This window comes from Lutra lutra, chromosome X (genome assembly GCF_902655055.1).
Source record: "Lutra lutra chromosome X, mLutLut1.2, whole genome shotgun sequence".
Classification (NCBI taxonomy): domain Eukaryota; kingdom Metazoa; phylum Chordata; class Mammalia; order Carnivora; family Mustelidae; genus Lutra; species Lutra lutra.
The window spans coordinates 17,629,070-17,656,942 of record NC_062296.1 but is presented as its reverse complement, the minus strand read 5'-3'; the positions used below and the strand labels follow the sequence as shown (position 1 = coordinate 17,656,942).

General features: G+C 41.2%; 1 protein-coding gene across 1 annotated transcript in view; it reads right to left on the bottom strand.

Annotated features, from left to right (window-relative positions):
- GPC3 (glypican 3) overlaps nucleotides 1–27,873 on the bottom strand; it is a 403,047-nt gene that overhangs the window by 192,913 nt on the left and 182,261 nt on the right. The window contains exon 3 of the mRNA XM_047716543.1: nucleotides 435–1,129. Within this exon, the coding sequence (XP_047572499.1) occupies nucleotides 435–1,129 (695 nt within the window). The remainder of the gene's footprint in view (nucleotides 1–434; nucleotides 1,130–27,873) is intronic.

Below are 27,873 nucleotides of genomic sequence, written 5' to 3'. Positions count from 1 at the left end.
CATTATGACTCCATAGCCTGTGGTCTTTTTCTTTTTTTCTTTGAAGACTTATTTATTTATCTTGAAGGGGGGCAGGAGAGAGATATATAGAGAGAGAGCTCGCACAAGCAGAGCGAGGGGCAGAGGGAGAGAATCTCAAGCAGACTCCCTGTGGAGCTCAGAACCTGATGCAGGACTCGATCCCATGACCCATGAAACCATGACCCGAGCCGAAATCAGGAGTCGGACACCTAACTGACTGAGCTACCCAGGCGCCCCCTGCATAGTCTGTCATCTTAATGTGCCCGTAGCTCTGTGAGATCACTCAGTCCCTCTACCATCTCTGCCTACCCCCTGATCTTCCCCTCACTCCTCTCCTTCGGCACCGGATGTTGGCCAGGCTGCCCCGCCCCAATAGGACCCAATTCCTCAGAAGACGGCAGACTGGTACTCACGGTGGTGGTCAGCTTTCCTCCATTCTTCTGGACATATTGGATGGAATCATGGATCGTTGAAAAGAGACCAAGCAGGACATTCTCCATGTCGTAGATCCTGTACATGCCGTTCACCAGATCCTCCAGAGACAGGATGTATTCTCGCCAGTACTTGTCGATCTCCACCACCCCGGCCATACAGCCTTGCATGACCACGTTGCAGTAGCCACCACAAGGCTTGACCATCATCAGTCCCTGGCAATACGAGCAGTACCACATTCTAGTGAGCATTCGGCCACAGTCTTTACTGAACTTCAGGTGGTCGGTGGTGTTGATCACCTCAATTCCGAGATTCAGGGCCTGGAGGAAGATCCGGGTAACTTGCAGTGACTTGGAAACCTGGGTCATGATAAGCTTGGGGAAATTCCCAAACACTTTCAGGTCACGCCTTGCCCCTCGGAGGCACTCATTGATGTCTAAGGCTGACTCAGGCAGGCCGGGGTTCATAAGCTGGGTGTAAATGACCGGGAACAGGCTGTCGAACAACTCATTGACCATGTCATCCACGTTGATATCAGAACCCAGGATGTACAGAGACACGTCGGTGAAAAATTCACCCACAAACTCGAAAGCTTGTGGGGTCAGGCTCGGGTAGTTGTTCTTGAACATGGCGTTGGTGTAGTTCTTGGCGTGGCGGACGACAATTTCAAAGGCCTCTGCAAAATAAGAGATACAGAAATGCCCCGAGATTAAAGCTTGAGAACCCAGGGTGCAATTGAATTTGAGATTTCTCTATTGCTGTGGTGATTAAAGTCCCATTTGCCTTAAATAATTGACTCATATTCATTTCTGCCTCTACTCCTGCAGCTGTTTGTTCCTATAAATCAATTTTCCTTTCTGAACATGAAGTCCAAACCCTGATGTGCGCATAAATTCTTAAACACACAAATTGTATTTCAAATGACAAAAGCCAGGATTCGGTTAACATTTTGGCCTCTCATGAAAATATTGATTAAAAATTGGCCAAATGAGAAGTTATTTCTCTTTCTCTCCTTGATTTATTCAGTTAAAAAGAAAAAGTATTTGGAGACGTTTCATTTTCAGACAGAGATAAATATTTGACAACAAACCGTATACCACCATATAAACTCACATAACAATTTAAGCCCGTTCAGCCCTGGAGGAGAGGCGAGTTCTTAGCCGGGAATAAAACCTATCACGATTTAATCATTTTTGGTAGATTTTCTCAAGATAACTTTAAAGGAAGCAATCTGACAGATTGCCAGAACTGGAAATGGAATGTATCCCCCAAATGGGTATCTGGATGGAAAAAAAATAATAATCCATGCACTTATCTATACATTTGATACTGCAAATAACACCTCTGGTATTTGCAAGCTGAACATCTGGAAGGATGACTGCTAAGCTTCCTTGGTGAAGTTTGGCTTCCACATGCTTATCTACTCTACAGAGACTATAAGTTCAAAATTACATCTGCTGCCCCTACCCCCTGGCACAAGGCCCAATTAGTGTCATTGGTTTGAGAAAGAAAGTAGTAATGTCATCATCTCATTTTCTCCAAGCTGAAACACTCCAGATGCAAATTATCCCAAATAATCAGAGTTCCACATTTATATGAGGGAAGGGAAAACAACCATAATGATAGGGTTTTCAAGAAATAAGACAGCTTAAAAACAAACAAAAATAACCAAGTTTCCTGGGACATTTAAAATGAACTTAGTACTTTCTTTCGTTTCCTTCCAAAGTGCAAAGGTCCATGACAGATGTAGTCTAAATGATGCCAGTTCATGAGCCTTGAAAAATCAAATTATTACTACTTTCAGACTTCTATAGAGACTACACTCTACCAGCTCCTTGGGATCACTTAGTCCAACATCACAGTCATCTGCGGCAGAAGTGAGTCTAGGCTGTGCCACCACCATCTGCTCCAGATCCCTCACAAGGTAGAACATGCTTGCTAGATTCTTCCCTGGGGCTTATGACATGCCTAGCAATGGCAAACAGATGCCAGTGTAATTCTACTGGGCTTCCAAGCCCACTGGAGAAAGTTAATCTTCATTTCCATCAACTGCTTTGTGCTCATTTGTTTGTTTTGTTCTATTTTGTTTAGAACATAAGGCAATTCCTGGAAAAGTCATCTATTTTATGGCAATTTCTTCCTAACCCCACATGCTACTCTAGTCTCAATCCTTGTATCTCGAGGCTGAATGAGGCCATGAAGACAAGAGATCATCCAGTCCAATACAAAGGACCGGTCAATGAATTCTTTTATGTCATCAGAAATTTGGAGATTTAAAACTATTCATTCATTCTAATTTCAGCGACCCATCATGTATTATATATTAGGCTGTGTGGTAGGTGCTGGGGGTGTAGAAGTCCTGAGTCAATGGAGATAAATGGTAGATCATCCCGTCCTAAAAGTACTCATGAGCTATATGCTTTGGTGTTTACAAAGCGTTTCCAAGAATATTATGATATCTGCATTTTACAACAATCTTCTGAATTTGATATTGTGATCCTCATTTTATGGTTGATGGGACTGATGCTCAGCAGAGTTTAAGCACATTCCCGGGGTCACATAAGTGCAAAGCAGAAGTAGCAAGCTTAGACTAGTGTCTCCCAGCCACGGTTACACTCTAGCTGCCCTCGGCCCTAGAGCCAGCACACATATCCTCAAAAATCTTTGTAGAAAGTTAACTTCTTTTAAAGCTCATTATTTTCTCATTGGCTTCGCCTCTCCAGGTGGAAATGTATTAGAAGAAATTGCAGCCCAAAGACTGACAAAACAGAAGCCCACTTTCACCTTTGCCTTAGGGCAGCATGAGGTAAAGGAAGGAGGACTGCTACCTTAAAATGAATTCTCTACAAGGCAAATTTCATCTCTATCCCACAGTGCATGTGTTCTCTAACGTGCAAGATATATGACAGTGAAATTCCGTAGACCGTACTGCCATAACCCCTTTTTTTTTTTTAAGCTTCTGCTACCAGCACTGCTGGATCAATAGAAAAAGAAAATTACAAAAGATCATGAACTCTTCTACAGAAAGAATAACAACAATGCATATCGCAGGGGGAAAGGGCTCCAGGTTCACATCTAACCTCAAGCTCACATGTGCTCCCTGCTCTAACTCTGGCAACTCGGAATCCACTTAGCACATCCCTGGGTTTTTCCCAACCCCCTTACTTCTACATCACAGGACAACAGACCAAACCATAACTGCTCAAGCAAAAGCTCCTTGGGGACTTCGAGGAGCCCATGCGAGGTGAAAAGTGTTGCTCAGCTAGAGGTTGGCAACTGGAGATTTCAAGAAATGAAGCCAAGGGCTAGAATTACTGCAAGGAAGTTCAACCCATTGATTTTTTTGGTGTGTGTGTGGGGGGCGGGGAGTCAGGTAATAATGTACACTTAAGCTAGAGGAGGATTTCCTCTGTCTCTTTCCTGGAAAGGAGTCGAGAGTTATGTCCAGGAAAAATCAGAACAATATAAAAATCAGAGCTATAAAGAAAAATTTGGCACTGAACCCTAAAAAATATGTTTTACAATATATAAAAAGCTAAATGATACAGATAAATAGCGCTAATGAACTGAGTTAATATACATCCCAATATGGCATGTTTTCTAGATTTGTAGATGCCCCCATCACTATCCTGGGCCCCACTACTTGGACACACTCTGGTGTTGTCAACATCGTCCTTAAACTATGGTGTGCAAAAGGGGACACAATTCTCCAGATGTGATTTCATAGTGAATTTTGCAATCAGGCTATTTATTACCTGGCTATTTATTAAGTGGTCCAACAACTCCTCCTGCTAACCACCCTCCCTACCTCTGGACATATAGACTACCACTGTAGCAAAATGACCATCTTTAGTATTTGGTAATGATGTTTCTGGATTCAGACCCAGACAGAAAGAAATGTATTCTCATGGGCCTTTCCAGTAGAAGGCTGCATACTTTCAAAAAGGAGATTACAGGGGCGCCTGGGTGGCTCAGTGGGTTAAGCCGCTGCCTTCGGCTCAGGTCATGATCTCAGGGTCCTGGGATCGAGTCCCGCGTCGGGCTCTCTGCTCGGCGGGGAGCCTGCTTCCCTCTCTCTCTCTCTGCCTGCCTCTCTGTCTACTTGTGATCTCTCTCTGTCAAATAAATAAATAAAATCTTTAAAAAAAAAAAAGGAGATTACACTTATGGTTGGAAGAGAGCTGCTGAATTCCTTCAAGCCCTTAAGAATAGGGCAGTCCTTAAAGAAGCAGGTTCTTTTTTCAAAGCATTTTCCCCCACATTGTAAGAATGGCAAAAAAAACGTTCTAAAAACGTTCTAAATTTCTAGAATACACGCTAAGTAATAAGTTGGACTCAAAATGGTCCTTGGCTTCAAGCACAGCTACTTTAATGGAAGAAAGTAACATTTATGTGGGACCTGTAGCATACGTGCCAGGATCTGTGACAAACTTGCTCACATATGTCCTCTCATTTAACTTTAACATAGCCATATGTATTTGGAGTTATTTTTATTTGACTGGTGAGGAAACTGAGGCTCAGACAGGTTAAATGACTCTACAAGGTACTACCTACAATTAAAGACCATGGTCTGAATTTGAATGTAGGGCAGTCTAGCACCAAGCCCCTTATTAATCTTACAATATGCATCACCCTTGAAAACTGGATATTTGAAGACTTCTGGTCTTGGTGCCAACATGCAAAGAGCTTAGAATTCATTGTTCCCAGGCTCCACAACAACACAATAGCTGAGCAAACTGAAAATCAACAATTCTTCTTAGACCCTTCAAGGAACTGAGGTCACAGGGCAAACCATCTCCCTGAAATGTGGGAAGATAGGCAAACACAGAGAATCACGGGTGCGATCACATCTTACCTGGAGCAGAAGCCACTAGAGCCATCAACTAGGAGGAACATTTATAGGACAATTTTGAAAAAATGACAGACAAAATGTGGACTAGCTTGAGACCTAAAAGCTCCTGGGCCCCCAATATTATAGGGCCCCCACACTTCCATGGGATTTACCTTCAGGAAACATACAGAGCTCCCATGGTGAAGATCTAAGAAAAGTCTCCTTGTTTTCAGGCAGCGGGAGGAGAAAAATAATAATTTAGGAATATACCATGAGCATTCTCCATAATAAATATCTGCTCTCCAAAGGACACCACTTTACCAAAGGCTAATATATGTGGTAGGAGGGCAATTAGACAAGTCTAGGCCCCTCTAGTTCTCCTGTTCTATCTTAAGGGAGAAGACAAAAGCTGAGAAAACCTTATGAAGGTCACGGCCCAAGACCTAGACTCACGGAAAGCCTAAGATTAGTTATAAGATTGCAGTCCACCTCTACTTCTCCTATAATTTGGCATCAGAAAGACAAAGACCCTATTTAAGAAAGAGTTATTAGGGAAACCCAAAAACAATTGGTGAGGGGAAAAAATAAAACAAGGGAACTACAGAAAACTAAAGCTGCTGGCATTTATAGTTACAGCAAATATCAAATAGCCCAGTTCCATAAAAATTCACACTAAAAGGGGAGCCTGGGTGGCTCAGTGGGTTAAAGCCTCTGCCTTCCGCTCAGGTCATGATCCCAGGGTCCTGGGATCAAGCCCCGCATTGAGCCCTGCACTGGGTTCTCTGCTCAGTGGGGAACCTGCTTCCTCTTCTCTTTCTGCCTGCCTCTCTGCCTACTTGTGATCTTTGTCAAATAAATAAATAAAATCTTAAAAAAAATTCACACTAAAAGTATAAATACCTTAGTTCCTATCACCCTGTATCATGCCTTACTTTCAACAGTCATAAGCCATGCTAAAAGGTAAGAAAAACAGTTTGAAGAGACAAAGCAATAATCAGAATCATAATCAGATATGGCACAGATTTTAGAAATATCAGGCAGGGAATTTAAAATAACTATTATCAACATGTTAAGGGCTATAAGGAAATAAGTGAACAACATACAAGAACAGATTGGGTAATGTAAATACAAAGATGGAAAATGTCAGAAATATCAAAAGGAAATGTTAGAAATCAAAAACACAAACAAATGAATCAGTGAGCTTAAAGAAATATCCATGGAAAGTTCCTAAACCAAAATGCGGCAAGGAAAAAAAAAACACAACAACAGAAAAGAACATCTAAGAACCATGAGACAAATTCAAAAGGTGTAGAATATGTGTTATTGCAATTCCAGAAAGAGAAGGTAGAGAGAACAGTGCAGAAGAAATATTTGAGGTAATAATGGCCAAAATTTTCACAAAATTCATGATAGACACCATCCGAAGGCCCAGGAGGCTCAGTGAATAACAAGCAGGTTGAGTATCAAAATATCTACTCCTAGGTATATCATAGTTAAACTGCAGAAAACCAAAGAGAAAGAGAAAAATCTTCTAAGAAGCCAGAGGAAGAAAAAGTCATCTTATTGAGGAACAAAAAGAAGAATTGTATTGAACATCTCACCAGAAACCATGCAAGCAAAAAGAGAGGGAAGTGGGATGCCTCGGTGGCTCAGTTGGTCAAGCATCTGACTCTTGATTTCAGCTCAGATCATGATCTCAGAGTCATAAGATCGAGCCCCACGTCAGGCACTGGGCCTGAAACCTGCTTAAGATTCTCTCTCTCTCTCTCTCTCTCTCTCTCCCTCTGCCCCTTCCCCACCCTGCTTTCTCTCTCACTCTTTCAAAAAAGAGAGGGAAGTGAAATATTTAATGTTGAAAGAAAAAGACCTCACAATGTAGAATTCTGTTTCCAGCAAAAATTTTTTTTGAAAAGGGAAGGAAAAATAAAGACCTTCTCAAACAAAAATAGAAACAATTTGACATAGTAGACCTGCCTTGCATAAAATGTTAAAAGCAATTTTTCAGGGAAATTGTATAGGTCAGAAAATTGTGTCTAAAGAAAGGAAGAGCATCAGAGAAGGAATAAATAAAGGTAAAATAAAATATTCTATATTTCTTTTTTTAAAAACTGATCTAATAAATAACTGTTCAAAACAATAATAGCAACAATGTATTTGGTGATTATAGGATGTGGATAGAACAGGAGAGAGAAATATGGAATAACCTGTTATAAGGTAGCTGCACCACCAGTGAAGCAATACAGTGTTATTTGAAAGTGGATTTAAAATAGTTTTAGATTGTATGTTGCAAACTTTCTGGAAACCACTAAAATTTTTCAAAAAGATGTATAATTGATATGCTAAGAGAAGAGAAAAAATGGAATCATAAAGAATGTTCACTTGGGGCGCCTGGGTGCCTCAGTGGGTTGAAGCCTCTGCTTTCGGCTCAGGTCATGATCCCGGTGTTGTGGGATCAAGCCCTGTATTGGGCTCTCTGCTCAGCGGGGAGCCTTTATATCACTAATCACTTTAAATGTCCATGGTTTAAATACACCAAGCAGGGGCACCTGGCTGGCTCAGTTCATAGAGCATGCAACTCTCTATCTCAGGGTTGTAAGTTCGAGCCCCACGTTGGGTGTAGAGATTACTTAAACATACAATCTTTAAATACACAAGGTAAAAAATAGAGACTAGCAGAGTAAATATAAAAACAAGACCCAACCATAGATTATCTAAAGAAAACACAATATATATATATATATATATAATATAAATATAAAATGTTTATATATAAATATAAAAATTAAATATAAAGATATAGATAAAGAGAGAAAGACATACCATGCTAATGCTAAGAAAAGACTAGAAGAGCTAAATTAATTTCAGACTTTGGAAGAAGGGAAACTATTAGGGATAAAGGGGTCAATTCTCCAAGAAGACGTAATCCTTAATGTGTATGCGACTATCAACAGAACATCAAAATATGTGAAGCAAAAACTGATAGAATTATAAAGAGAAATATATAAATCCACAATTATAGTTGGAGACATCAGCATCCCTCTGTCAGTAACTAACAAATACATCAGGCAGATAATTAGTAAGGATAGAGCTGAACTGAATAGCACCATCAATCAAATAGATCTCATTGGCATTTATAGGATACTTTATCCAACTACAGCAGGATATACATTCTTCTCAAGCTCACATGGAACATTCACCAAGACAGACCACATTCTGGGCCATAAAGTACATCTAAACCCATTTAAAAGCCTAGAAATCATGCCAAGCATATTTTTAGACCACATGGATTTAAATTACAAATCAATACCAAAAAGATAACAATATCCAATCATTTGCAAATTAAACAACACAATTCTATATAATACATGGGAAAAAGAAGTCTTAAGAAAGTTTAAAATATTTTTAATTAAATTAAAATGACAATACAACTTACTGAAATTGGGATGCAATAAAAAAGAATGAAATCTCACCATTTGTAAGAACATGGATAGAGCTAGAGAGGCTAATGTTAAGTGAAATAAGTCAGAGAAAAACAAATATCATATAATTCCATTCATATGTGGAATTAAAGACACAAAACAAATGAGCAAAGGGAAAAGAGAAAGACAGAGAGAGAGAGAGAAAAACCCCCAAAACAGACTTTTAACTATAGAAAAAAAATACTGATGGTTACCAGAGGGAAGTTAGGGTGGGGAGATGGATGAAATAGGGAAGCGAATTAAGAGTGCACTTATGATGAACAGAGTAATGTATAGAATTGTTGAATTAGTATATTGCACACCTGAAACTAATATAACACTGTATGTTAACTGTACTGGAATTAAATGAAAAAACTTAGTAAAAAAAGAAAGAAAGATATTGGTGGGATGCAGAAAAAGAAGTACTTAGAAATTTATAGCATTGAATGCACATATTAGGAAAGAAAAGTGATCTCAACTCAGTAAGATTTCAGCAAAGGAAACCAGAGAAAGAAGAGTAATATAAACCTAAAGCAAGCAGAAGAAAAGAAATAATAAAAATTAGAGCAGAAATCGATGAAATTGAAAACAGAAAATCAATAGAGAAATAGGGCACCTGGGTGGTTTAGTCAGTTAAGTCCAACTCTTTTTTTTTTTTTTAAGATTTTATTTATTTGACACAGGGAGAGAGAGCACAAGCAGGGGGAGGGTCAGAAGCAGAGGGAGAAGCAGGTTCCCTACTGAGCAGGGAACCCAGTCTGGGGCTCCATCCCAGGACCCTGAGACCATGACCTGAGCCAAAGGCAGATGCTTAATGACTGAGCCACCCAGGTACCCCAAGCGTCCCACTCTTCATTTCAGTTCAGGTCATGATCTCAGGGTCATAAGATCAAGCCCTGAGTCAGGCTCCAAGCTCAGCAGGAAGTATATTTGAGATTCTCTCCCTCTCCCTCTGCCCCTCCCCAAGCCTGTGCACGTGCGTGCACACGTGAGCGCACACTCTCTCTCAAATAAATATATCTTTTTAGAAAAGAAAATCAATAGAGAAATCCAATGAAACCAAAAGCTAGTTCTTTGAAAAGATCAATGAAATTTAAAAATATCTTGTCAGGCTAATCCAAAAAGAGAGATAAAAAACACAATTTACTAATATGAGAAATGAAAGAGGAGTCAGTACTATTGATTCCATGGGTATTAAAAGAATAATACATGAATATTATGAACAACACTATGGCTGTAATCTTGATAAAACTGATGAATTGCCCCAATTCCTTGAAAGACAAAACTATCAAAACTTAAACAAAGAGAAATTGATAATCTAAATTGGCCTATATCTATTAAAGAAATTGAGTAATTAAGTAACGACCTTCCAAAAGGAAAGCACCAGGTCCAGGTGGTTTCACAGGTGAATTCTACAAAACATATAAGGAGGAAAGAATACCAATTCTCTATAATGCCTTCCAGAAAACAGAAGCAGAGAGAATACTTCCTAACTCATTTCTATGAGGCCATCATTACCCTAATACCAAAACCAGATAAAGACATTTCAGGAAAGAAAAGCTATAGACCAATATCATTCATGAATATAAAAGCAAAAGTCTACAACAAAATATTAGCAAATCAAATCCAGCAATGTATAAAAAGAGTCATACATCCAAAAAACCAATTAATGGAATCCATCAATTAACAGGCTAAAAAAGAAAAATCACATGATCATAGCAATAGGTGCAGAAAAAAAAAAACCATTTGCCAAAAGCCAACACAATTTATGATAAAAGCCATCAGCAAATGAGAAAGAGAGGGGGACTTTCTCCACCTGATAAAATATACCCACAAAAAATTACAGCTAACATCATACTTAATGGTGAGAAACTAGAGGTTTTGCCCGTAAGATCAGGAACAAGGCAAGGATGTCCCTCTCAGCAGTCTTATTCAACATCGTACTTAAAGTCCTAGCTAATGCAACAAGACAAGGAAATACAAGGCATACAGATTGGAAAGGAAGAAATAAACTGTTTTGTTCACAAATGACAGGACTGTCTCTGTAGAAAAATCCCAAAGAACTGACAAAAAATTCTCTGTGAACTAATAAGTGATTAAAGTAAGGTTGCAAGATACGAAGTTAATACACAAAAGTCCATTTTTTCTATATACCGACAATAATTAACTGGTATTTTAAAATTGAAAACACTATACCATTTATATAAGCACCCCAAAAAATGTAACTCTGCTTAGGTATAATTCTAACAAAATATGTATAAGAACAAACAGAGAGATCCTCCATGTTTATAGACAGAAAGACTCAATATTATGAAGGAGTCAATCCTTCCCAACATAATCTACAGGTTCAATGGAATCCCAATCAAAATCTCTGCAAGTTATATTGTGGATATCAATACTAAAGTTTATATGGAAAGGCAAAAGACCCAGAATAGCCATCATGACACTAAAGAATAACAAAATCGAAGGACTGGCACTATTCGACTTCAAGAACTCTACTATAAAGTTACAGTAATAAAGACAGCATGGTATTGGCAAAAGAATAAAGAAACAGACCAGTGGAACAGAATACAGAGCCTGGAAAAAGACTCATAGAAAGGACACAGGCAATTCAATGGAGAAAGGACAGTCTTTTCAGCTAATGGTTCTGAAACAATTGGATACCCATATGCAAAGAAATAAGTCAAGATAAAGACATTCTATCTTTCATAAAAATTAATTCAAAATGGATTGTAGACCTAAATGTAAAACGGAAAACTATGAGACTTCTAGAAAATAACATGCGAGAGGATTTTGATCGCTTCGGGTTTAGCAATAAGGTTTTAGATACAACATCAAAAGTTCAATCCGTGAAATAAAAAATTGGTAAGTTAGACTTTTTTTTAGAAGTCAAAACATGTGTTCTGTGATGTTAAGAGAATGAAGAGAAAAACATCTGTTAGGAGAAAGAGAAAACAAGCCTCAGACTGAGAAAAAATATGGCAAAATATATCTGATAAAGGACTTGTACCCAAAATATACAAAGAACCCTTAAAATTCAACAAGGAAACAAAAAACCCTATTAAAAATGGACCAAAGATCGGAGTAGATCGATATCTCACCAAAGAAAACCTGCAGGTGGCAAATAAGCCTGAGAAAATATGCTCAATGTCATGTGTCATTAGGGAATTACAAATGAAGACAGCAATGAGATACCACTAGACAACCATTAGAATGGCTAAAATTCATCACACCAAGGATACCAAATGCCGACAACCACGCAGAACAACACTGCTGTTGCCAAATAGTTCAGCCACTTTGGAAGATAGTTTGGAAGCTTCTTAGACAACTAAGCATACTGTTACCACAGGATCCAGCATATGAGTTCCTAGATATTTACCTAGTTGAATGGTTGAAAACTCACATTCACACAAAAACCTGCACATGAAAGTTTATATCCACTTTATTTATAATTGCCCCAAACTGGAAGCAAGCAAGATGTCCTTCAACACGGTAGACGGAAAGTGGTCCATTCATCCAATGGAAGACTATCTACTGATAAAAAGAAATGAGCAATCAAGCCATGAAGAGATAGGAAGGAGCCTCAGATGTCTGTTTCTAAGTGAAAGAAGCCAGTCTAAAAAGGGTATATATATTCCAACTATTTGCCATTCTGGAAAAGGTGAATCTATGGAGACCCTCCCAAAAAAATCAGTGGTTGCCAGGGCTTTGGGGGTAGAGAAGGAGAGGGGTGAATAGGTGAAGCATGGGAATTTTTTTTTTTAACAAACAACTTGATTTAATTTTTTTAGAAGATTTTACTCATTTATTTGACAGAGAGAGAGATCACAAGGAGGCAGAGAGGCAGGCAGAGAGAGAGGAGGAAGCAGGCCCCCTGCTGAGCAGAGAGCCCGATGCGGGGCTCGATCCCAGGACCCTGAGATCATGACCTGAGCTGAAGGCAGAGGCTTTAACCCACTGAGCCACGCAGGTGCCCCAAAGCATGGGAATTTTTAAGGGGGTGAAATAGTTCTGTATGATATTCTAGTGGAGGATACAAGACATAACACATTTGTTAAAACCCACAGAACTGTGCAATGCAAAGAGTGAATCTTGCTGTAAATTACGGACTTCGGCTAATAATAATGTGCTGATATTGGTTCATTCATTATAACAAATGTACTCCACTAATGCTAATAATGGTAATAACAAAAGAGATTGTGTGCAGGGGAGAGGGATCAAAGAGAAACTTCGTACTATTGGCTGATCTTTGTTTAAATCTAAAACTGCTCTAAAATTTAAATATTATCTTTTAATGAGAAAAACTGGACCTTGGAAATTAGTCCTTGATGTAGCCAGTGACTAGAACCCCTGGAAAGTGTTACCTCGCTTTGCCTTCTTCCTCGATCTGCTTTGACACTTCCTTCATGAGTTAGGAAGTTCTAGCATACAGTAGATGCCATACGGCATCAATGTAATTTTAATTGCGAAAACCACCAGAAAAAGTCAATGGACCAAAACATCCACATAGGCAACACGTTTTAGTGTTATTTTTGAGTACTGAGCAATTTCTTTACAAATCAGCCACATAAAAATGGCAAGTTTAGGCTATAAGAAAAGCCCCCATGTTTTCTAGAATAGTTCACAGAGAAGATACTCAAAGGGTTGTTCCAACTTCTGTTGGGATTTTTATTAATTCTTCCAGTGAATCATTTTAATGTTCTTCCTAGGTCTGTGATAGCCCTTGGGGGAAAGTCTATATGTATATACATATGTATGTATGTATGTATGTTTCAATCTGTGAAGTGATATCTATAATAGCCCTTGAAAAATACATTCCTTTCATTGTTTTCCCACTCATTTCTTTACTTCTAATTGATATACCTGAGTATTTAGAAGCCTCACATGTGAAAGTTAAAAAGAAAGGTTGCATCCACTTACAGTCTGCTCATGGGCCTCCTCAAATACAACAACGTATTCTCCCGAGTTTGAGTAGCAACTATAGAAGTGTTTGTATTCACGTGTGGCCAGACCCTTGCCAGGGATTCATGAGTAGCCCAACACTGTCTTCCTCACAATTGTCAGGGCCCGAGGTTGGACATGCATGCAGGGTCCTTCCAAAATCTTTTCTCTTTTAACCCTTCAGCCATATCTTAAAAAATTTTGCTCAAATGCATATAACAACTTTAATAGGTAAGAACTAACAACGCTGGCTTCATCACAGCTCAGAAGACGTAGGTCTGTCTTCTCACTGGATTTAGGGACAAGCCACTCTTGGGAAATCAGGGAGGTGGTGAAATAGAAGACTGTATGGGAACTCCAGACAGTGAGTCTTCTAGAAGTTACTGGGGATCAGGAATTCATTTTACTGGTAACATGCCATGAATAACTCTGGTCCTCTTAAGAGAATATTGTGGGCCAGCATTTTTCATGCTGGACTATACCTTGCCCTATCACCTTGATGAGGTAGTTCTGTTATATGACATGATCCTTAGTCTTTTCATTCTTCACTGTCTCCCAGGCTTCCACTTGAATGAGCCAACTTTTGGTTGATGAGGAAATATTCTTACCTCTCCAAGATTCCCATCGTGAAGAAATAACACCTACCAAAGGAGGCACTGGGGTCACATTCTCAAGGTTTTGCAGTTCACTCTTTACAAAAGAAAGCCCAATAGTATCCAAGGAAGTGAAGTTCAGCTGTCACTCTGAGATGTCACGATGAACAGTGAAAAAGCCCCCAGGGTTCACCAAATCACTCCACTAATTGAAATCTTCTCTTTTCCTTTTTTTTTTTTTTTTTAAGCTCCTTCTCCGATGAGTTTATGGGGACTGGACATGGGTAACTCCAGACAATCATGAGAAGAATGGCTTATGTCCTAGCTAAACCCAAAAATCACAGCAACATTTTAGGTCTGCCTACTGTCTTTTTGACCTGCAAAATTTCCTTTTTATCGTGTGTGACCATAATTCCATATATCAAGGCTAAGGGGTTTCTTCTCTGAACCACCTACTGTTCGTAGCCATAGCTTGGGAAAATAAAAGCCGGCTTTTGAAGACATGTTGAATGCAAGATTCTGCTCCAGAAAGAGGGAAGGGCTTCATATAAAGGTTCCAATGCAAACATTCTGTTAGTGCTTTTATCTAATAAAGGCCTGTATTTCCTTTCGATACAACTTTAGATATGAAAAAGAAAGAGTGCAACAACTAGGAGGTCTTTTGTGTTTCAGGACAACTGAGCACTCTTTATAACAATTTTCTTTTCACTTTTTACCCCCAGAGAGCCATGCCACAACTGTCTGCTCTCTTGTGAAAAATAAGGTGAATTTTGGCTAAGAGATCCCAAGCCCCAAAGAGCTGAGGTTTCGCCTCTCCCACTGAACCATAACACAGTCACTTAAGAAGTGTGTCCAAACCAAATTTCAATTTGTTTGGGACCTAAATTATTACAGGCCCCTGACATTATGGGAAGTCAATAATATTAACCACTTGCTAGAAACCTATTTAAAGACCATTTCTGAGGCATCTGAGCTGTTTCATTAGATTGATTTCACCTGTATAAAGTGGAATCTTTTTCCATTTAATGTGTACCGAAGCCACACTATCTGCCAGACTGCGAATAAAACATGCAAACAAAATGATTCTTAGGCCCTAGAGGCTTACAATAACCAGCTATGATAAAGTATGGGGTGGCCTATTTCCTTTGAAAAGCATAAAACACCTTGTTCTGAAAATCTGTTACAGCCTAAGTACACCCAGTATCATAGCTGAAGTGTTTCAGGTCATTTCAGAGTTTAAACTGTTGTATTCTCATTTAATTCTCTTCCTTATCGCTCACCAGAAGTCAATGTGAGTGTATGTGGCGGGGGGAGGGGAGAGCGGTACACACGCATGCACGCATGCAAGTGGTAGCTCGGGGAATTATTATTACACCAACTTCACAGATAAAGTGGCTGAAGCTAAGATCAGCTCTAAGGCATACAGGTACGGGGTAGTTGGTGACAGCAACACAGGGCTCCTATCTGTGCAATGTTTTCCCCCATTATATCCATTTCCTTCCAGGGAAAACACTGCCTGACACTTAAAGATTGGCTTTAATACCTACCCATGGTATTATAATAATAAGAACTAACATCCATGGAGCATTTACCTGTGCCAGGCAGGATTTTGAGTGTTTTGTGTGAATTAATTCACGTACGATCAGAACCATCCTATGGCAAGGAGGGGGTACAGTATTTTCCCCATTTTACAGATATGAAAACTGAGGCACAGAGAGGTCAAGCAACTTGCCAAAGGTGATACCATGGGTAGGTAGAAAAGCCAAGATTTGCATGCAAACAGTTTGACCCCAGAGCTTACCCATTAAAACACTATGCAATAATGACTCAAGGTATGGGTAGCTCTTCCTCCCCCCCACCCCACCTCTTTTCTTTTTGGCTCAACTCTAAAAACAACAACAACAACAACAAAAACAAAACAAAACGGGAAAAAAAAACCCTTAATATTTCAGCTGTTGGGCTGCCCTGGCTTCACTGGACATTTTAGGAAAATAACTCCATAACCCAGTGAAGATGCAAGGAAGATGGCAAAAGCCTAAACGATTCCAACTACTTACAAAGAATGGTAATTCCCTAGAAACACACTGCCTGCAGTGCCGTATAGCCATGGTGAAATGGAAATTATAAGAAAAGAAGTGAAAAAGGTCAATACTGTGCATTTCCTAGGGATTATTGATATGGGTATCAAATCTCAGAGCTCTCAGCTCTAATCATAAAACTATGATATTTAATTGAAAAGCTAGCCTTTGCGAAAAGGCCAGGCCCTCCCTTGAGCCACAGTTCCTTCAAAGTGCTACTGGCAGACCAGACTCAGGGGCCAGGATCTTGGCCGTTTGTGGGGACTTAGTCTCCTGCAGGGGACATCAGCACATGAAACCCAGGGAAGGCAAAGGCTAGGGGATTTGTGAAGGCTGCCCTGATGAACTTAGGGGGAAACACCAGGTGTGGCAGCAGTGACAGCGGCCAAGGTCAGGGGCTTGTGGGAAGGGGCAGAACACCAGCACAGGTCAACTGTGTGGCTTTCCCATGAGCTTGCCAAAGGAAGGAATGCCTTATTTTTGGCATGTTGCTCTTATATTCTAAAAACTTTGTAAAATGACTTTTGCCTCCTCCTTAGGATGGAGTCATGTGTGTTTGTGTCTGGTATGAGACTCGGGGAGAGAACGGGGCAGAAGCAGGGGCAAATCTCATGTTTTGAGATTCAGGAAACAAGTCAGCTGGTCAGAAGATGACCGTGTTACTGGGAAGATGTCCCCGGTGAGGTTGGGCGTGGTGGCCTCCGTTCCCCTCACTGTCATCACAGGGCCATCAAAGCCGTGAAGCAGCCACTAGGACCTGAAATTTTGACTTGACAGCTGGAAAGTTTGAAAAAGGCTGGCTGCTTCTCAACAAGTCAAAAATGGTTACATGCAGAAGAGGAAGTGTTTCACGACTTCCTGAACACCTAAAATAAAGAATTCTTTCTTCAGTAAAGGTGACTCCATGGAGTGTTTCAGGAAGCAAGCTTTTCTTCCTCCTTCCAGCAGGGGTTTGACAATCTCTTTCCGACATTGGCTTTCTTTTGTTTAAAAAGAAAATTATTAGCATGTATCCAAAAATACAGCGTGGACATACTTGAGTACTGTCTGTGATCTCTCTCCTCCTTCATACCCCACATCACCTCCTTCTCCACCCTGGTTTTTAAGATCTTATTTATTTATTTTAGGAAAAGAGCACATGGGCGGAAGTCCGAGCGAGGGAAGGGTTAGAGCAGAACCCAAGTGGAAACCAAGAGTCAGACACTCAACTGACTGAGCCACCCAGGTGCCCCACTTTCCCCTTGGTTTTTGATGAGCCAATTCCACTGACATCTAGAATGGCGAGATACAACAGAAAAGGTACCACGGTACCAGTATAATCTACTTGGTAAGCCATCTCATCTCTCGAGGCCTGGATGGATTATTAATCAGTACCCATTTGCACTAAACCAGCTACATTTTGAGGCTCGGCCGCTGCCTGAATTCAGGTCTGCAGCAATGACGGGGGTCTTCAGCGGCTATCTGAGGAGCCTAAAACCCCAGTGCGAACTCCGACAAGTGGGTTAGAGAAACATTTGTTTTACCGAAAACTCATTGATTGGCTTTTTACATGGACATTTCTTAAGAAGTCAGTACATAAAGCACATGCAACAGTTCCTTGTAGCAAATGCCTAACGCCACTCATTCTGGAGTGACAAGGGAGTGACACGGTGGGCACAAGGGTGGTCTGTACTGTATTATAAAGCAATCACATGTGATCCTAATGACTAAGGGCGAGGTGGCCTGATGGAATTTGACCTTCGGAACAGTCATGAATGGATGATTATTTTAACAAAATGTGGACATGGGCTTCACAGGAAGTGATCGAAACGGAGAGCCGGTGATTGACATCATCCTAAAATTACAACCCGGAAGAAAAGAGGGTGTGGGCTGAAAGAGAAGCCAGCATTCCCACAGGTATCAGTGCCTGATTCAGCTTCCCATTCTGCGTTGGCTGAGTACCCCGGCAGCCATCCTATTGCGATGTAGGAGAGAGCCCCGTGTCCTGAGCTAAAAACGGGAGGCCCATCCCTCTGTGCTAGCACAGTTACTCGCAGCATCAGAGACACGGACTCATTCTGCCGCCACTTGTCCCCAGGCTTCTAAGGAACTACAAGCCTTTTTTGCAGCAGTCCCAAGCCCGTGATCGCAGAGCTCTCTTTGGCGAACCTCCAACCGACTGCCCTTGCTGCTCCGCTCCACTGCTACTCCGGACAAGTGGAGGAAACAGAGCAAGAATCCTTCTCACCTTCCTCATCTTCTTCCTCACAGCTTCCAGCAGTTTTCCCTTCAGTAGGTCAGGGTGGATTTCCTTCTTTTACACTGCCCCAACCCTCAATCCCACAAACTTAATATTTAAATCTGGGAGGGAATGCGGAGCGGGGACCTGTGGGTGAATCAACAGAAGATAGGACGCAGGACCCAGTTTAATGAACAAGGGACCTTGTAAACTCTCCAGGTTCAATCCATGTAAAGGGAACATCTGTGGGAAAGGAAAACCAGCTGTTGGTCAGGCCAGCCCCATTTCTGTCCGCTTTGGGTACACTGACATTTTCTGTGTTCAAAGAAAATAGCACCTAAATAACTAAAAGGCCTGGGCATTATTTTAAAATAATGCTGGGAGTAATGTGATGTCTAGAGTGGCTTTCTGCCAGGTAGACCTCTGCCACAGTGTTCCATTCAAGAGAGCTTATTTTAAATGGGCATTTTTAAAACAGGCCATTGCTGTAATTTGGCAAATCGCCTGGAAAAAGCTGATTTTGAGATTGGGCATTTCAAAGAAAATCTCTAAAATATAAGTTACAGTCATTTTCCCTAATGAGGCCTTTTTACCCTGCTGGCTAGCACTTTCTTTAAACATGCCTGGGGGTCCTGCATGCAGGCCTGGGGGGCAGCCCTCATTTCTGCACTGTGTCCTCCTCCACTGACCTAACTGGCCTCAGCCAAGCTAAAAATTCCAACTCATGGGGTCTAGAACGGTGGAGTTGGCATCACTGAAAATTCTGTCCATTTAAAGAAAGAGAGACAAGAGGAAGCCCCTCAGAATGTTATTGTTCTAGTTTGAGACATGTGTCACCAAGAAAAAAAAAAAAGATGAATCAAAATTCAATTTTGTCATTTTCCAAAATCTTCCCATGGATGTTAGTCACTAAAGGCAATACTGCAATACCCAAATTAGAGAAGTGGACCCTTTTCTATTCTTCCTTTGGTTCTAAATTCTTTGGGCAGGGAGTGGGGAAGGAACTATGGATATCTTCTTGTCCAGGCACACTGTGATGTCAACAGTTCATTGGAATACTGATATAAACGATGCTCAAATCGTCCCTGTGATCAGCTCATAATTAGCCTGCCCCATATCTGTGCTAGGTCTTTAAGCTTTTCAGAACCGTCAGGATCATCTTTACTATAGAACAAGCTATGAATACACATATGCTGACCAATTGTAGCCTCTTTTCCCCGTGTCTCCCTCCTCTTCCTCTGTTCAAGTTTCAGTCTCCTTTCCATGTGCCTCTCTGAGAACACCAAGCGAGCTCAGTGAACGTTGCCGTCAAAAGAAAAAAAATAAAGGAAACATTTGCCAATACGGCCCGTTGTTTTTAGCCAAAGGGACTACAGGGGTCAGCTCACACCCCAGCTTGCCAACTTGTTTCCACAGAATGAGGTGGGCTGGATGAGAATGTTAATTTAACTCAGCAGACCCATGTCAGTACTGATCATAAAGATAGGTGCTGGCGTGTCCTGCCAGCGCATACCTACACGAAGAAAGGTCCGCTGCTGACAAGCAACCTGGTGAAAACACACTGTGATTGGTCCCAACCTAGCTGGAACCATATCTCTGTCATCGGCCCAGTTTGGCTGATCTGATGATCATAGCCCATCCCCCCCATAAATGCTATGTGACCCCCCTTTTTTTCAATAAAGTTTAAGAATGCCACAGCATCCTGGGAGCGAGTGTTGATATTGACAACCCAGGTGGATTACCATCGGCTAACGTGATGTTCAGCAGCCCAGTTCTATAATGACTTGGTTACAACTAATATCCCAACACACCGCACACTCATTTGGACCAGGCACTACCCTGCCCCCCTTATATTTATTACTTCATTTAATCCCCTCCACCATCTCATGAGATAGGGTATTCTTCTTCTTCCCATTTCATAGATGAGAAAACTGAGGCCCAGAGAGCAGAAATAACTTGCCCTCAGCCACACAGCTAGAATTCAAAGTCTGAGCTCTTCAGCACCTCTCTCCAATGCCCAGTGTGGGAGCCTAGCGTGTTTCCTTGGAGGAGAAGGTACAATAGTTTGAAATGGCATATTCACCATTACCGATATTTCAAACAACATCAAAAGAGAGCATGAAATTTTTATTTTTATTCTGTGAAATTTCTGATCAAAACAGAGGGAGCTAGTTGGCTAGAGGATGCTGGAAGACTGGCTTCAAAGAAACCTCATGAGGTTCGGAGTCAAGTGTATATTTCACTCAGGGGTGGATTTACATCCTCCGAGATGGTAGAGGGCAGTCTCCAAAATAAATAACAAAACAAAGCAAAATGCCCAGGGTTTGGGGAAATCCAAACTCCATTTTGACAATGTCCCAGATTGATTGAGTCCATACTTTCAAGCCCTCCAAAGATTGCAGAATCGAAGCTGAATGCCAGTGTACCACTTTACAATGACGAACATAATTTACGAAAGCACAGATCCTCACATAATCTCCCTACCGGTAGACAACCTGGGCAGACACATTATAATCCAAAACTTGCTTAATAAACATGGACTTGATATTGACTCAAGTTATAAGATTTGAACATTGAATCATGTTAAACTCTATCTCTATAAATAGGATGCTACAATACCATATTAAGATAATAGCTAACCCTCAGGGAGGCATTACTATGTGCCAGGCACTGTACTAAATACATAAATTATCTCCTTGTATTCTCACAAAAGTCCTATGGGGTAAGCACCATTATGAAAATCCCTGCGTTACAGAGACTCAAGTTTTGAAAGGTGTGGCTGCTTGCCCAAGGTCATAAAACTGGGGAGTGATCTACTCAGTCCAGGTTTGGGAACCCACTCATTCACTGCTTTGCTACCTTGCCTCTGTGCCCAGTCCAGAGCTGCACAAGACAGTCTCTCTCCCTGGGCAGGAGGGGGCTGATCAGTGCTACAATCTTTGTGACTGTCTCCTTTTCATCCCCTTTCTCCAACCCCACCCCCATTCTCTGATTGACACGTTCTTTCTTCAAGTGTGTTAACGCTGTCAATCAGGCTACTGTCTGGTCTTTTTTCCCTAGGAGCCCTTCAATCTGTCTGTATCTGTCTCGGTCCTACTCTTTCTCTTTGTGAAACTTAAAACATAAAGTTTGAAGAAGTACAATAATAATCGCCCATACTACCGCCAATTATTACCAATAATAACCAGCCTTCAGCAATTTGCTTCCTGTCTTTTTTCCTACATTCATGCTTTATAAAATTTTCCAAAGAAATATGTAACCACGTTCTTTTGTAATGGGAATTTGTGTAGCTCTGTACTCAGTCATGACTAGTTGATTTTTTTTAGCCTAACTCTTAGGGAGCGATTTCCAATATTTTCAGGTTCTTGGGGAGGCCCTGCTCAGTAACTGCCATGCCCCAACTACACATTTTCAGACATGGTGAGATTGGCATAAACAAACAGACCGATAAGACTGACCATCTTGCTAGCATTGGAATTCAAGAGAATGCACTTCGTCTAGCCTGCCTAGCTCTTAATTGTCAAAAGGAATCCATTTCTGCACAAAAGACTGTAAAAATTGTTTTGTGCGGGGCTCAATGACTATACAATCTTTCCCCAACAAAGCAAAAGGATTTGTATATTGACAAGAAAATTACAGGAGCATACATAAACAATTAACTACATGGGTGAACTTTGGCAAAATTGGGAGCACCGCTTTGAAAAAGAGATACCTTGACAACAGAAAAAGTAAGCTATTAGGTAGCTACCTCTGAAAATTCCTAAAAATTGTAGACACTAATTCATGAGAGCTGATAACTATGACATTTAGTATATATTTATTTCAAAACAACAAAAAAATTAAAAAGGGTGTTGGCTTATGGGCTTCAAGAGAGACCCGCGTCCAGAACTATTTTTTAAAGGTTATCTGTGGAAAGGATAAAACCCAGAATTAATGGAAAATAAAAAGCCTCCCAGAAGGGAAAAAATGTGGTGTGCATGGCAAATATCAACAAGTGAGCCCAGTGAACAATGGTCAAAGGCATCTTTTCTGTCAAATCAAAGAAGCCCTTTCAGTCCGTGATACATTCAACTTCCAGGGCTGTAATTATGGAGTTATTTTTATCATTCATCTACTCTAAATATAGCTTTCTAATAATATATATGGCAGAACACTGAGGAGGTATTATCAACGAAATCCATTGCCATTTCTGATCAAAACGCTGTCTCAAGCCATCTCATGACAGAGTATAGGGCATCAACCAAATGACTGGCTCCCCCTCCTGGTCATCCCAGGCATGGCAGAAAACAGTCCTCAAGCCTCAGCCCTTCACCCACCAGTTCTCAGGCACGGTTCGGTCCACCTAGACCACAGGGTCCTACTCCTAGCCTTGAAGACGGTCAACCATGATGCCTATATTCTTCTAGGTTTTCCACTGAAGGAGCAAAATGTACCTCTACAGGTCATTATCTGTGTGGAAAACTATCAGGCAAAGAGCGGCTCCTTTATGTTTAGCTATAGATACCAAAAGCCCTTCCCTGCTGTTCATTATTACACATTATCAGATCTCTCTGGGTCATTTGAGCCAGGTGTCCTGGGCTCCTTCAGATCTAATCCCATCTTCTGCTCACACTGTCTGGCTACAGTCCCTTTCCAGCTAGAATCATTCCCCTTAGCCCTTGCACTGATGGTCCAAAGGTCAGGAGAATACCAGGCCAGGTGCATCTCCAATACCTTCTGACCCAAGAGTCATTTCTATTCCGATCACAGCCCGTTCACCTGCTGTCTTCCTTTTTTTTAAAAAAAAAGATTTTATTTATTTGTTTATTTATTTATTTGACAGACAGAGATCACAAGTAGGCAGAGAGGCAGGCAGAGAGAGAGGAAGGGAAGCAGGCTCCCTGCTGAGCAGAGAGCCCGATGCGGGGCTTGATCCCAGGACCCTGAGATCATGACCTGAGCTGAAGGCAGAGGCTTAACCCACTGAGCCACCCAGGAGCCCCTGCTGTCTTCCTTTTATACCAAGGAATGTCTTCAAAAATCGGTGTAGAAACTTGCCAGTCACAGTCTTTCTTTACTAATGCACAGACCATCAGTTCATTCCAAGATCTTATTTTTATTCTCAACTCACACTTCTCCAGTCCTCTGTGGGTCTCTACGCCTCCTTAGCCTCTTCTTACTTGAATTGCAAATCTTAGTCAATTCCTCTAAGGTAGCCTTCTGCTCCTGTCTGTGACTGCCTGCCTGCCCCAGACCTTTGGACCCTAATTCTGGCCCCCCAAACGGTGACCTCACAGTGCTCACCTTCCCTTCCCAGGGTAGGATTCTGAACCCTGACTCCAGCACATTTGCTGGACCCACAACTTTGCCAGCACATTTGCTGGACTCACAACCACAGACAGAAGTCTGAGTTCCGAACACAAAAGCCTGGCGTGAAAATATGAATGTAAGCTTCCTCTTATCGATTCCGCTTATTTTCATCTATTGCCTAGATTAGAGATCTTTAATATTAGAATTACACATGTTTAAACCTGAAAGAGAGCTTAGAAATCTTGAATCTTGGTGACTTCTAGGCATTGCCTGATAGCAAGATCTCCTGGGACGCCTGTTAAACATAGAGATACCTAGGTCATACCACACACCTATAAATTCAGAGTTTCTAGGCACCGGTCCCAAGAATCTATATTTTAACCAGCTCCCCAGGCACGTCGGATTCAGAGTCAGACCTAGACACGTTGATTATCAAAGCGTGTCATTTTACGGATGAGGAAACTGGGAGAACAAGAGCAACAAGGAGGTCCCATGGGTCCCAGGTTTTTGTTCGTTCATCATAGCACTTTCCAGTACTTTCTCTCCTGCTGGGAGAAGGACTTTGTAACTACCTTGTGTAAGAGCTAGTTATAAAGTCCATTTGCAGTAGAAAGCTTGTTTTGTGAAGAACACAGTGGACTATCTATTAAACTCTCTCAACAACCCTCCTTTGAAAAGGTCTGCACACTCCTAAAGGCCGCCATCTTGGGCTGACACATATTAACGGTTGCAGATTTATGATTTCTCGCCCCCCCCCCCCACCCCAGACTCACATGGGTCCAAAGCAGGAGGGCCTGCTGAGCTTCAGCAACGAGCTGGAGCATGAGAGAATTTTACCGGGACAATCACTTGAGCTATCTGAACTACCTGGTGCCCTTTCTTTATGAAGACTACACAAGGCAGGGCAGAGCCAAAAGCAAAATGGAAAAGACGCTGGCTTTCCAAAGAAAGAACTAATAGGTCCCAGCCCCTCAGACAGCCCCCCTCTTTAGTTGCTTATTGTCAAGCTATCAGTGATACGCAACTACCGGCACAAATTCAGACAAATACTGCTTTCCATTAGGGATACATATCCTGGAAACCAAATGAGTAACGGATCCTTAGTGATTGATAGTAATTGCAATAGCAGCATGATTTTTAGATAATATACATGACGGAGAATTTAAGATAACCATCGAGTCCTTTTCGGCCAGAGCAAGATGAATATAAAACCTATGACAGCATTCTCATGATCTCTCACTTGGTGAAAGTGTGAAAGGTCACTTCAAACGTGGTTCAATATAGCAGCCAAAGACATGAACAACAAGGTCGCCTGGAAATACTAGGTTGTCTTCTCGATGTGGGGCGGCTGGGCCACCTCTGAGAGCTTGGTGTGAATACAATGACCAAATAGGGCCTGGGGATGATTCGAGAAATAGCAGGTGGGGCTCTGAAGAGTTATAATAACAATGTTTTCAAAGGCACTGGACTTACATACGTGACCCAAGGGAACATGAAGACTATTTGGATAGGAGTTTCGCTAGCTCTCAGTGTAATGTGGGCTGGGAAACACTGGTGTGGCAAGTGTTGTCTACGAAACCACAGGGTCTTGATGCCTGGAAGACTGTGTATGCTGTGTAGGTAGTTGCTAGGGTTAAGAAATTTCAGTTGTCATCTCTGCTTTTCAACCCATTTGTATTTTGTTCACCTGTAAAGAGAGAACAAGGACACAAACTTCCAGGTCAATGACAAGGAATCAAGAGCCTTCCTCCCTTGGTCTCTCTCCTGGGCATTCCCATGGTACACTATGTACACGGCCCACACGAATTGTATGCGCTGTGGCGTAATGACAGCCTAAGCTTACAAATTCACCTCCCGGGCAGGAATGCTCCGAGGCAAGCCCACATGTCTCATTCATCTTGGCTCTAATATCTAGATAGGCTCTGGGTACACAGGAGAGACTCTCCGTGTACATTTGTTAAATGAATAGGTGTGGGTGAACGAATGAAAGAGAAATCAAAAGGCGCTGACTGGCCATCGTGGATGCTGAAAAATGGAAACACTGGTCAATCCGTCAGTTGGTTTGTCTACATGGCACCAAGCAAGCAGCCTGCTTGCTTTTTTCTTCAAATACCCAGACATTTCAGCTTATGCTGCCACTCAACTAGAATTGAAAGACATAAACCATCTTAGCCAGCTGCCCAAGACTTGGAAAATTCACATATATTCTGCCTTTAGTTTTACCCATTAGGAAATAGTCTGCAACTGTGCGTGGTATTTTGAAAAAAGTCTCTATTAGGGAAGGAAACCACAAGGACTTTATTAACCTTATCTCATTAATCTTCAAAAGAGAGCTGTAAGGCAATGGCGAATTTTACTGACGAGGAAACAATTACAAAGGAGGCTGAATGACTTGCTTCAAGTTATTAAGTTAATTACTCACTCAGTTGACATTTGACACTGTTGATATCCTCTTTCCTAAATTGCTTTCCCTTGACCTCCAGGACATTAAGCTTCAGTCTTTCCTTTCTCTTAGGCATTTAAGCTTCTTTACGGAAGAATGAACTTAACGTTGAATCCATTCATTTGTATCACGCCAAATTGTCCTTATTAATGTACCTATAAGTACATAGCTAGGTTTACACACTTTCTGATGTTCTTTCTCATGTGCTGAGTATAGTAGTTGAAGGCGTGAACTCTGGAGCCAGAATCCATCCTTTCAAATCCTGGCTCTGCCACACACTAGATGTGTGATCTTGAGCCAGACACTTAATCTTTCTGTACTTTGGCTTCTCTGCTTATAAAATCAGGATGATGATAGTACCTCACCTCAGAAGGTTGTTCTGAGGGTTACACAATAAATAAATTAATTAATAAAATTAATTTATTTTTAATTTAATTTTTTATTTTTTATTTTATAATTTTACATTATATATTTTTTAATGCTTAGAACAATGCCTGGCATATAATAAGTAATCAACATTAGCTATTACTAATAACACTACTTCACAGACACATTTCCATCTAGCTAAGCAATGTTCCATGGTATTACCACATCATGGCTTGCTTAGCCAATTTCATCTTGCATGATTTTAGGGGAGTTCACAGGAATTTGGAACATCTTTGAAAATCAAAAACAGGAGGTGGATCACATCCATCATTTTTGTTATGCACTGGGGTTTCTTCAAATTCCTTCACTCGTTCATCTTCCTCCTTCTCCCACTCCATCCTAGCCCCCCTCTTTATCCCCAGGCCATTGCTACAACCCCAGCCCAAACACTCAGCACCTCATAATTTTGTTGAATGGGGCCCACGTAGGATGCATGGTGAACTAATAAAGCCCCCTCCCTGCCAAAGTGAAGTAATGTGGTATAAGATCACAACGCACCTAGCAACATCTTGTGCATGGCACCTTTCCATAAACGCCATGTGGATAGAGGCAACACGATGGTTACAGGGACCATATGAAAGAGGAGGGCTGGAAGCAGACTGGGGCCAGGCTGGGAAGGGACCTAGATGCCATGCCACAGAGTTGAGGTTTGATCTTCTAAGCTATGGAGAGGCACTACATTGTTGAGTTAGGAAAGTGGGAAAAGAAGAGAAGAGAACGCTACTTGGAGGCCGGGAAAGCAGTTTATAGCTTCCTAAATATTCAATAGTAAGGTTCATTTCTCTTTAGCCTTAAGAAAGAGTTTTAAGTATATTAAACTTTGAAACTGCCCAACTATTTCAGAGCAACCCTCTGCTTGCTTGTCTCTCCCCAAGGAGGCTTTTTTTTTTTTTTAATGGTCTAATATTTGCATTTGTTATTTGTTTTAATAACAGATTCTGCTTTTCTAGGAGAGAGTTCAGCCATCCCTCAATTTAAATGCCTTTTTGTCTTCTAACATTTAAGAGAAATAATTTGTGTCCAAGATTACCCTGCCTGAAAGACAGGTAGCTGCTGGTGGCCTGGGAAGCCTGGACCTGAGCTAATTGTGAGTTTCAGCTAGTCAGTTTCACAATAATTACCCAGGTCTGAAAGCAATCTCTA